This window comes from Canis lupus, chromosome 23, assembly GCF_011100685.1.
Source record: "Canis lupus familiaris isolate Mischka breed German Shepherd chromosome 23, alternate assembly UU_Cfam_GSD_1.0, whole genome shotgun sequence".
In the NCBI taxonomy this organism is placed as follows: Eukaryota; Metazoa; Chordata; class Mammalia; order Carnivora; family Canidae; genus Canis; species Canis lupus.
The window spans coordinates 35,041,894-35,053,775 of NC_049244.1; the positions used below are offsets into that span (position 1 = coordinate 35,041,894).

An 11,882-nucleotide genomic window follows, 5' to 3' on the forward strand; every position below is an offset into this window, starting at 1 on the left:
AAGAAAAATAAGAATTGTGTTTCAGGAGAATAGGAGGCTCCTTAATAATAGTAGCAACATTGGATGAATCAAACACTCAGGTTTGGGGGGACATCCCCCCCCATAAGAATCTTTTACTTACTCTTAAGAATAATACTCTTAGAAGAGTAATTTGAATCAGATAATCAATAGCTGAATACCAAAGGCACATTTATCCAATTTGTTGGCCACTGGTGATCTGAAAGTTTCCTGGTATGGATCAAGCATAGCCTAAGTCTAAAGCACAGACCTATGCTATGCCAGTATTTCTGTGTGCATGGATAGAGTGATAATTTGCAAACTACACTTATAGCCTTTAGGTACTTTGTTAGGCCTATCAGAGGGTTTCTAACCTAAACCCCAGTTTACCAGATTTCGCACCATCCTCTTGTCTTTAGCACAACCTGTTCACCCATTATTGCTAACTTTGTGGCCCCTGAGGACAAGTGAGTTTGAGGACCCTGCTTCACACTTTTAGCCTATTGGAATTGCCTATGGTATGTTATAAAATAATTCTTCAAATCAGATTACCTCCATATTTTTTTCTTTTTCTGCATCAAATAGGGTCATTCACATGTGAAACTGCAGCTTGCCGCTATGTTTTGTATATCAAACCTCATATGGAATGAAGAGGAAGGTAAGAGATTGGTGAGATTTGTTCTAAGGAAAATTATGGGAGGGAAAGCAGCAGATGCCCCTGAGATCCAAGATGTAGGCATTACTTAGCAGGTCCTGAGCATCCAACCAAGTCACCTTGGTATAAGAGTCCCTGGGACTAGCCTGAGTTGGCTGGACAGTTAACAGTGAGCCCCACCTTGCAGTTAACAGTGCAGCAGATTATAGAGGATGGGGGTAAAAGAGACCCTAGAGAAATAAATGGCAGTCCATGCTCTTGGGAGAGCTAAGGAGGAGTTTCAGGGAGGGGGGGCGGTGAATGTACTTGAAGAAGATAACAGGTGAGTATGGATGGCCAGGTTGGTCTTCAATTGTGTGCAGAGGAGGCACATGGATGGACTACAGGCACATAAGCTTAATGGAGAAGAGGGTGCATTGGTGAGAAATGAGAAATACACTGTGACTACCGAAGCAGCCAGTCTATGAGGTGACCTCTATGGATCAGAGATTCTCCACCTTGACTGCATATTAGAGTCACCTGAGGATTTTTGCACCAGACCAATTTAATCAGAATTTTGGGGATGGGAGGTTGTAGGCATTTTTTTTTTTTTAACTCCCCAGGTGATTCCAATGTATAGCCAAGGTAGCAAACAGATGTAAAAGAGCAGTGGTTCTCAGTACTGGGTTGACTGCTTAAGAATCATCTGGAGAACTTTTTAAAATGCAGATTTCTGGTTTTCACACCTACAGATTTTGGTTCATTGGGTCTTGGGGAGATCAATGCATGGGTGAATCACTGCAGGTTCTTCTCAGGGAGGAAAGACTCCAAGAGTCTTTATCATTTATTATTATTATTATTCTACCCAACAGCTGTGTCTAGAACAAAGTAGAAGGAGGAGAAATTGTATTCAACATAGAAGCCTAGAGACCAAGTACTATCCAGGTGCCAGGGAAACAAAGCCACCCTCAAGGAGGTCCTAGTCTAGTTGGAAGATAGGAAGAGTGGTATGAAATTGGAACTGCCACATTCTAAGAGGCAGCAGGAAGTACTGGGAGGTTAAAGGAGGTTGGAAAAGAATAGAAGGGGGGAAATAAGACCTGTCTGGAGTAGGAAGAGCCTGGCTTGTTATGTCCAGACAGAAGAGATGAAGATGGGGCCAATGGCAGAGGGCCTTGTGCCCTACTGAGGAATCTGACCTTGACCCTATAGTCCATGGAGAAATTAATCTATTAGCAGAACCCAGGATGTACTGCAGGAAGGAGGGTCAAGGAGCAGAGAGACCAGTTAGAACATTGTTGGAGGTTCTGAGCATGAGAGGATCCAACTTCACTGGGGACAGGGGAATAGAAGGGTGGCAGAGTAAAGGACTCTGGTAAAGCTCTAGATTGTTGATTGTATATCAAGCAGAGCAACTGCCTGGGTCATGTTCCCAGTAACCTGATAGCTTTAATCTCCTAGGTTCACAAGAACGCCAGGATAAATTACGGGACATGGGCATCGTAGATATTCTACACAAACTGAGTCAGTCACCGGATTCAAACCTTTGTGACAAGTGAGTATCAAAGTAAAAGGGCCTTGCTTTGGGGTATGTTGGATTCTTTTATGAAAGGGTTTTGCTTGCTTAGTTATTTACATTGCCAAACTTAAAATCTTTTAGATTGTTGAATTCCCTTCTTCTGTAAGCCAGCTGTGTGACTTGAGTTAGAGATAAGCTAATTAGCAAATTATTAAAAATTCTCATCTTGCTGTGAGTTAACATGAACCTAAGCCATCTTAGTGTATATCTGAAGAGGATCCAGGGATCATTTTCTTGACATTTAAGTAAAAAGGAAGGCCAACAGGGCAGCCCCAGTGGCACAGCGGTTTAGCGCCGCCTGTAGCCCGGGGTGTGATCCTGGAGACCCGGGATTGAGTCCCGTGTCGGGCTTCCTGCATGGAGCCTGCTTCCCCCTCTGCCCTGTGTCTCTGCCTCTGTCTTGCTCTCTCTGAATAAATAAATAAATCTTAAAAAAAAAAAAAAAAAGGAAAGCCAACAATAAAAACATCCGTTATCTCAAAATTTCACTGAGCACTTGCCTTGTGCCACCTGGCCTGGCTGCTGAGAATACAGCAGTGACCACTGAGGGGTTCTTGTCCTTACCATTTACTGGGAGAGGCAAGAATCATAATCAGAGATTCCTCTACCCTCTGAATGGCTAAAACTGTTCTTCCTAGCTGTGTACACGCCCTCCTACCATAGCCTTCACTCTATAGCTCAGTCTCAAGGTCCCCTCCCCCTCTACCCTGCTTCCTGCTCCAGGCACACCTGCCTCTTGCAGTATCACATCTTCATGCATTTATACATTCTGTTCCTTCTGATTTGCCATCCCAGTCCCCTCTCTGAATTCCCTCATTCACTCAGCAGGATATATATTTTTTTAATAATAACCTTTATCAGGCACTGTTCTAGGCATTGGAGATAAAATGATGAATAATATTGATGAAGTCCTTGCCTTTGTGAATGTTAAGTTCTAGTACAGGAGACAGTGATAAACAAATGAATATGTAATATGATAGCAGATAATGAGAGGTACTATGAAGAAAAAGAACAAGGTGAAGAAATGAAGAATAAGAAAGTTTCTTCTCATACGACTGACAAGTAAAGGCCTTGACCAGTAAAGGCCTCTGCGGAAGTGACATTTGATCAAAGACCTGGATGAAATGAGATAGTTCACCAGGCAGATGTTCAGAAGAAGAGTATTCCAGGCAGATAGGACAGTGAGTGCAAGGCTCTGAGACAGGAATGAGCTTGGCATGTTCAGGGAAACAACAGGAAGACCAGTAGAGCTGCAAAAAAGTAAATGAGGGGGAGGGTGGTAATAAGTGGACTCCAGGGGGCAATGGAGAGCAAGTGAAATGTCTTGTAGGCCATAGTAAGGACTTCGGATTTTATTCAGAGTTTAATAAGTCATTGGAGAGTTTTGAGCAGAGACCCTGTCTGACTTGGATTTGTGCCAAATCACTCTGGTGGCTGTGTAGAGAATCACCTGCGCAAGAACGGAAGCAGGAAGAGCAGGTCAAGGCTATTACAGTCATACAGGTAAGAGATGAGGGTCTTAGTGGTAGAGGTATTGAGGTCAGATTCATGATTTAATCTAAAGATAGAGACAATAGGATTTGCTCGGGGATTTAATGTGTAGGATGTTAAAGACAAGGAAGGAAAATGCCTAGAGTTTTAGCCTGAGCAACTTGATTGGGTGTTGCTATTTACCAAGATAATGAGGAATACAGGAAAAGTGGGTTGGGGTAGGGAGAATCAAGGGTTCTTCTTTGGACATGCCAAATTTCGGATACTATTAAATATTCAAGGGACTTCTCAGGATAGTGGGGCTGAGGGTATAAACTAGGGTGGTATATAAAGCTATGGAACTGGATGAAGTCACCTAAGGAAAGTAAGAGAGAAGAAAGAAGACAGGAGGGCTAAGGACTATGCTCTGGCGCCCTCCAGCATTTAGGGGAAAATGAAAAAGATCTAGCAAAGGAAATGAAGAAACAACCGGTAAGGCAGGGAGAGACCGAGGCACAGGAGATGTCCTGAAAGCAAGGGAAGAGAATGCCTGAACATTAGCCATTTATCCTTCAAAACTCAGATCAGGGGGATCCCTGGGTGGCTCAGCAGTTTGGCGCCTGCCTTCAGCCCAGGGCGTGATCCTGAAGTCCCGGGATCAAGTCCCACATCAAACTCCCTGCATGGAGCCTGCTTCTCCCTCTGCCTGTGTCTCTGCCTCTCTCTCTCTCTCTCTTTCTGTCTCTCATGAATAAATAAATAAAATCTTAAAAAAAAAAAATCAGATCAGGTTGTCACCTTCTCCAAAAGGTCTTGCCTGATTCATTCATTCTCCACCCTAGGCTTTGTCAGGAGACCCCTTCTGCCAGGGACTTCTGTGGCACCCATAGGACATACCACACTGTGTCATGGCTGTCAGCTCACTTGTCTGCCCAACTGAAGGGAAAAGGCACTAGGTAATTGCTCCTCAAGTAAATGGCTGTGCCAGATTCTGGAGCACATAGAGCGGGCTGGGCCTCTCCCACAGTGAAGCTGGCCATCCAGTGGGTTAAAAAAGACAAATCCCCCAAATAATTGCAGCCCAGGGCTGCTGCTCAGGTGAGTGTCCCATCAAAGGCAAGTGAAAGCCAGGGACCTGCAGAAGGCTGGATTTGAGCTGTACTTTGAGGACTGGCACCTGTGCCTTCACCTGCACAGCAATAGTAGCTGTTTTTGACTTAAATGGTAGCCTCTGTCAGCCCATCTCTCCTGGTTGAGGGCCAGATCATTCCCTGGGTTTCTTTTCTCACATTTGTCCAGAAATGAAAGTAGTTCTACACAAAATCATTTTTGGGATGACCTAGAACACTAGAAGAGGCCTCACTAGCAGGATGTACAGTAGTTTTGAGCCCTGGCTTACATGGCTTAGATCAGTCTGATGCTATTGCCCCATATTTGTATGGCAAATAAGTTTTCAGCAATTCTTAAACTGCATTAAAAGAATCAAGGGCTGAGCTACCCTACCTAGTCCATCTAAGGAAAAACAGTCTTCCCTCTAGAACCATCCATCTGAAAGACTCCTTAGATATTCAGAGATAGCAGGGACATGATAAAGTCGTGGTCTCTGAGGTCCAATATAACAAATAGAGATAGTCCCTGAGAAAGATTCAGAAGGAGACTGAATTGGTAGTTCTCATTTTATTCAAAACCCTCATGTGGATCTTCCCACCATGGCACAGTGGAGTCCATTACCTACAGAAGACCTCTCTCAGGTTCCTTCTGTCTTTAAGGCTTTGTGATCCTTTGACTTTCAAACACTTACAGATGAGGAGCTATTGCCAACCAGCCTTTCCACCTCAGCCTCAGAGGGCTTTGGGATTGTGAGGTGAGGTAGATGGTCATTAAAGGATACCCTGTGGTATCATTCATCAGCTTATTTCTGTAGGAAAATGACTTTGTAAAACCCACTCACTCATAACTCAGAGATCATCTGTATGGGGCTTTCCATTTTGATGGATTAGACTATTTGCAGTTACTATAGTTATAGAATCTTAGATAATTGCAAGAACATCCCTTAATATGCACTTTAAAGAGTGTAGGTCATACCCATTACTTCACTATAGAGACTGCACTTGGGTTCAGCTTATTGCATGCCCAGTCTACCTTGGCTTACTTTCATCTGCTAGTAGTAACTGAACATTTTAGCCATTTCTTTCCATAACTTAACAGGGGAGACCATTGCTAACACCTGACTTCCTGATTCCCACAATTGTAGCCTCTTGAGAAACTGCCAAGTTCATGATTGGAGTAGTAAAGGAGGCCTCCTCAGTCCGAGGAAGACACTTTTACAAGGATCAGAATGAGTGAGGCCACTGCTCACATCACAAGTGTTATTCTCCAACTAGCTACCTTCCTCCCCAACCACCCTAACAACCCACATCCTGTGCTGGTCTGTGTGAGCAGGCATGATGAGAAGAAAGAAATGAAACTACAGCCTCCTTCCTCAATTTGAAGACGTTTGAATCATGAGACAGCCATGGGTCCTGAGCTGTAGGCCCCCTTTGCACCTTCTAATCAGCACCTGAATGCCTCTCCATTGGTCAGTTTTCCTCTTAGCTTCCCAGTACCCTGAGTGTCCTCCTCCACGTCCTGCAGCACCAGCTAAAAACCTGCATGGCAATAGAAGAATTCCAGATCTATTGTGGCAATAGGTCAAGGATAAAGGGAAACTACAGAATGTCACTGCAGCAGGTATAAGGACAAGAGCAACCCTTCTGAAAAGAACCTCGGGAAGAGGAAAGTAGCCAGCATGGGTTTGAAGTTATCTACTGACCACAGATCTCTGTCCCTTATGGTAGTCACCCAGCTGGGCTCACCCCATTTGGGGATCTTTTTAGATTCCAAATTACCATCTTTGAGACACAGGGGTTTTGCCTGAATTACACTTCTGAGATGATGGCTAACGGGAACTTTGTGATTTCAGGGCAAAGATGGCACTGCAGCAGTACCTGGCGTGATGGGAGCGCCCTGGGCACCTGCAAGCATCCCACATCCTTGTTAAAGGAAGTACAGGAACTAGCCTCATTTGATTCCTTCTATTTGCACAAGTCACCTTGGACTGCAGGGAGCTGTTTTGCAAAAGCAATTTGGTAGGCTTAGATCTCAAATTCATCTTGAGAACATTTTTTTGAGGTAGTAATTTCCTCAGAGGACTATTGTGTTTGTTTTGTTTTTTTCTGAGCTACCTGGACTCTTTATTAGAACAATCAATCATTTTCCTTTGGACCTACAATTTTTTGCCTATGCTGCAGCCACTTTGTGAGTGAGAATGAATGTGTCTGTGCACACAGAGGTGTGTGTGTGTGTGTGTGTGTGTGTGTGCACGTGGGTCAAAATGAATGGGTGTGTGTGTGAGGGATACCTCAAATTTTTCTTTTCTTATTTTGTGTGAAAATCTCTTTTCTACAGATTTTCCAGGGTTTAAGCATTGCTTGCTGTATAAAAAACTTTACTGAATTATATACAGTTTGAATGAAATGTTATTTTAAAAACAAAACAATTGTTAAGTGTTCCATAAAGGTTATGTTGAATTTTGGTCAGATGAATATTTGTAAGTAAAAAAATATATGCATTTCTGAACCTCAACTTACATAGATTTTCTTTATAAAAAAAAAAAATTTAAAAAACCACAAAAAAAAAAAAAAAGAAAGAAAGAAAAAGAAAAAAGGTTGGCTGTAGTTGGCCTGAATAACAGGCATGATATATGGTGCTGTGCAAAATAGTAAGCTAGCATCTTACTGCCGTCAATATCAGCAGGTACAGAGCCTCTTTTCAGCCTAATTCAATAAGCTCTCAGGCTTCCAAGTCAGATGGACAGGGTGGAGTGGAGTGAGGCAACAAATTCACCATAGGATTTTTGAACTATCAAGGGGAAATAGAACTACTGATAGTGAAAGCCCAGCCCTGACTCTGGCAGGCTACACTTGACCAGAACCGGGCACCAAGAGCCTCCCAACTGCCCTAAATCTTGTCATTGGTGTAGCAATATCTGGCAGGATTTAGAGCCAGTCATGGAACCTTATGCTCAAACTAAAGTAGGTCATCACTTCTGGAAACAAAGTCCGATCACCTTGTGCTTCCTGAAACAGCATATATCACTGTGAAACTAAAGAATGCTCTACAGACTCATCTGTAGAAAGAAGCAAAGAACAGGATAGTTTAGAAAGCTGTTTTTCTCTTAGCTATACTCAGCTAATTCTACTAGTCACTCAGGACCGCTATTCAGTGTGCTTTTGTAAAGTGAGATCAAAATTTGAGTGAGACATGTGGCTGAGATCTTTTCCTGCATGAAGCCCAAAGCACTGAAGTTTGAGCGAGGGAAAGGGACTCTCCCCCGAGGATGGAAGATGATGGCTTCTTTTCCAGTGAGTGCTACTTCACCCTTCTGCAGCCCTTAGCTTGGCACCTGGCTCCAGCTTCTGGGTCAGCTTCAAGGTGAACTCAACAGAGGTTGCTCTTGACTGTTGGAGGAACAACCAGCCTTCCTTTCCTTTGCTAAAAGAAGTTCAGAGGCGTTGTGGCCCGGAAGCTTGCCATGAGTGTGTGCTACTGGCAGAGCCCCAAGCCTACCAGCCACTCCTGATGGGATTGCTCACAGCGCAGCCACCCCATCACCAACCTGCACCTTCCTTGGAGGATTTAAATATGTTTGATTGCAAATGAATGTTTTTAAGTGTATTTAATGCAATTTTTCCTGTTCTCAACATGACCACCCAAGATTCAAACACAGAGATTTCCAAGTTGTTTTTTTTTCCCCCCCCGAACATCACCAATTTAAAAATCTGTCATGAGAGAGACTTGGGTTTTATGCAGCCATCAGAGTGCTAGTGTGAGAATACCAGTTTAAAGAAAATGGAGTTTATTGGGAATAAAGCATTATTTAGGCCCACTCATTGATACTTCTAGTACTGAGAAAAATATTGTTGGTTGGCATTTGTAACACAGAACACTATAGAGTTGGTATTTAAAGGTACCAGGTAAATATTAAAAGAAACCAATAATGAATTGCTGAGACAATCTTGAACCCAGATAGCATTAGAAAGCTGAAAGCCCAATGAAATAACACTTTCACACTTAAACTCTGTGATAAATCTTGCCTGTGGCTATAAAACAGATAGTCAAAGAAAAAGTGCTTTACTATAATTAACTTTTCTGATTTGAATGAAGGAAAAATGTATTTATTAAAACAGGTGTTTGCTGCTTTAGACAGGTGCAGTGTTCAGTCAGCAAGGAGGTGGGAGGAATGGGGCGTGGCCTGTGTCTCCACCCGAGTCCTTCACTAAGCTTCTCGCTCTCTCTAATACTGCATTCTGTTTCTCCTTTTGTGCCCTGATTGTAACCCAAAATTTATGAACTAGAAAAGAATGTCCAATTTAATAAGTTGCATTTTTTTTTTCCTTAAGCACTTTATGCAGAACAATACATGTTCTTCTGGTAGTGTTTGGATAATATGATTTTAACACATGCTAATAAAAGCCAAGAAAACAAATCATGGCAACTTCTTAAAAGGAGTCTGTGTTCCGAATGTCTAGAACATTAAGAAACATTAGAAGATAATGTGTACTGGCTTTTGGAACCTATGATTCTTGGTGAACAGGAGGCCGGGAAGTGACTTTGCATTTCAGAGTGGGGGCTGGTGCCGTGTGGTAGTTACAGCTCCCCTACAGGGGCATATGCAACTGTCTGGGAACCTCTCTTCTTGGCCTGAAGCTAGGAGACATTTTACAGGTGGCCACACCCAGCCACCAGGACCTCCCCAGGGTTGTGTCTACTCCCTCCATTCTCTCCTCAGCCCCTTCTGTGTGTCCCACTTCCACTACCACCACTCCCTAGACTCAGGCCCAGAATTTGGCAGGTGACCAGCTTCCCTGTGTATAAGCAGCTGCTCCCCCTCTGCAAGGATGTGCACGTGCTCTTCACATACTGCACACTGCCTTCTTTTCCCCATCTCTAAAATGTAGAGCAGCATCTCCTATCTCTCAGCCTCCCTAGAAACCGAAAGCCAAGGACATCACAGCTACCCCAGAGCATGGAGAAGGGCGGGGGCGGAGGAAACGTGGCGAGTGGTGAGGTGGTTGGCAAGCGAGGGAATTCTCTTGCCACAGGGCAAACATGAAATGAGACGAGAAATGAGGAACTGACCCCAGATTCTGATGAAGAGCCAACAGGAAGAGGTCCAACACTTTCCCACCTGGGATCGGGCCTGTTGTCGCCATAGTCCTGCTCCTTTGTGGATTTATCCTGATTGCTGGGCAGAGAGGCATGCGTATGTTTCCAGCATGACTCCAGTTTTGGTCTATGACCTGGCTTCTGGGGAAACAAAACCCCTGCCCCAAGGGCCACATTATGGCCTGTGTTAGCCACCTTTCCTCACTCTATGCAGCCCCTGACTCCTGGCTTTGGCTTTGCTTGGCAGCTGACCCTCTTGCTGAGTGGAGAGCCAGAGCCAGCCCTTAGAAAGGAACCACCCTCTTTATTTCATGGAGTGGCGCCTGCCCCCTACTCTGTCAGGCATTCGCACCCAGAAGCTGAGACGCCTTAATGCCTAAAACAACATCCATCCTGCAGCCCCTGGTTTGCTTCCATTGTAGGAAGCCAGGCCCAGGGTCTCTACCACGGAGTCCCATCCTTAGAGTGGGCTGACATTTTAGATCCTCAGGAGCCTTCTCTCCTCCAATCCCCATCCCCCGCCCCATTCCTTCTGCTTTGAACCTTTCAGACTCTGAGAGAAGAAATGCTCTACCAAGTTATAGATGGAAAGGGTATGTCACCACTTCTCCCACTCTAGTGCCCTCTGCCTTCCCCTCTCCCAGACCTACCCCTACAGCATCAGTTCCCCCACCTATTCTTCCTCTCCCCTGCCCTGCTTTCAGAGGCTTTGGTCATACCATTTCTCATCTCTCCAGTGATGGGAGATCTTGGCTTCTCAGCTTCTGGGGAGATCAGATAGCAGTCAGCTGAGTGCACCTCCAAGTAGCTCATTCAGAGCCATGCAATACCTGTGGGGGTAGAAGACCAGGCACAGGGGTCTAATGCTCTGCATTGAAGGCACTCACAAAGGGAATAGCACAGCTCCGTGGTGACCTAAGTATTTGGAGATCTGGAATAGTGGATTCAATTTTCCTGACATCCTATCAGGGTCCCTCCGAGTACATTGTTTCTCATGGAAGTCAGTACAGATGCTGATGAACACAACAGGAATGCATGTTAGCATCTAGAGGTGACAAAAAGTCATGGGGAATGCAGCCACCCACCCAGTGTTACAGGCCTTGCTCCCCACTTCACGCAGCCTGACTCATGCTTCCATCCCCAGTGCCAGCATAGTGTTGACAGAAAGACTAATGCAGTCATGAAGCACAGTCTTGGGGGAGCTAACTGCGCATTTAAAGAACTTCAAGGCTTAAGCAGAGTCTTCTAGAGAAAACGAACAAATGAAAGGAAATCGCTAACAATGCCTTGGGGAGTGAAAGAACACAACCTTTTCCTCAGAGAGGAAAAAGCAGATGCCAGGGCTTAGTGGATTCAAATAGGCCAAAGAACAAACTAGCAGGAGGGACTGGCTACCCTTGTTAATATTCACAGGGGTAGGGCATCTGGGTGACTCAGTCGGTTAAGCCTCTGCCTTCCACTGGAGTTGTGATCCTGGGGTCCAGAGATGAAGTCCTGTGTTGGGCTCCCTGCTGAGCAAGGAGCTGCTTCTCTCTCTTCCCCTGCTCCTCCCTTCCCCTCTGCTCCTCCCCCTGCTCATACTTTCTCTCTCTGTGTCAAATAAAATTAAAAAAAAAAAAAAAAGCCATATTCACAGGGGTAGTAATAGTTAACTTTTTACTGAAAACCTCCTGTGACCCTCAAGGGCACAACCATGGAAGGGTGGCTAACCTAGGTGATTTAGCAGAAGCTGCAGGCAACTTGGCTCCACTGGAAGCTCAGATTTTAAAATTAGGCAGTGGCCAGAATCAGAAACCAAAGAGACAGGGGAAAGAAACGTCAAAATCAGATGAATCCTTGTTCCAAATGTAACTCCCAAGCATTATTTTATAAAGATGGCCTGATTCATGGAGAACCTCAGATGGCCAGTTGGGCAGCGTTGCAGGACTGCCCCTGTGACTTGGGTAGGCAACAGGAAGATTAAAGCCAGTTTCTATCTGCCTCCACATCCATATG

At 44.6% G+C, this 11,882-nt stretch overlaps 1 protein-coding gene across 1 annotated transcript in view; it reads left to right on the forward strand.

Moving 5' to 3' along the window:
• Positions 1 to 9,221, forward strand: part of ARMC8 (armadillo repeat containing 8) — a 111,199-nt gene extending 101,978 nt beyond the window's left edge. The window contains exons 20-22 of the mRNA XM_038571002.1: positions 583 to 655; positions 2,093 to 2,186; positions 6,643 to 9,221. Of these exons, the coding sequence (XP_038426930.1) occupies positions 583 to 655; positions 2,093 to 2,186; positions 6,643 to 6,676 (201 nt within the window). The 3' untranslated portion in view covers positions 6,677 to 9,221. The remainder of the gene's footprint in view (positions 1 to 582; positions 656 to 2,092; positions 2,187 to 6,642) is intronic.
• Positions 9,222 to 11,882: the final 2,661 nt, after the last annotated feature.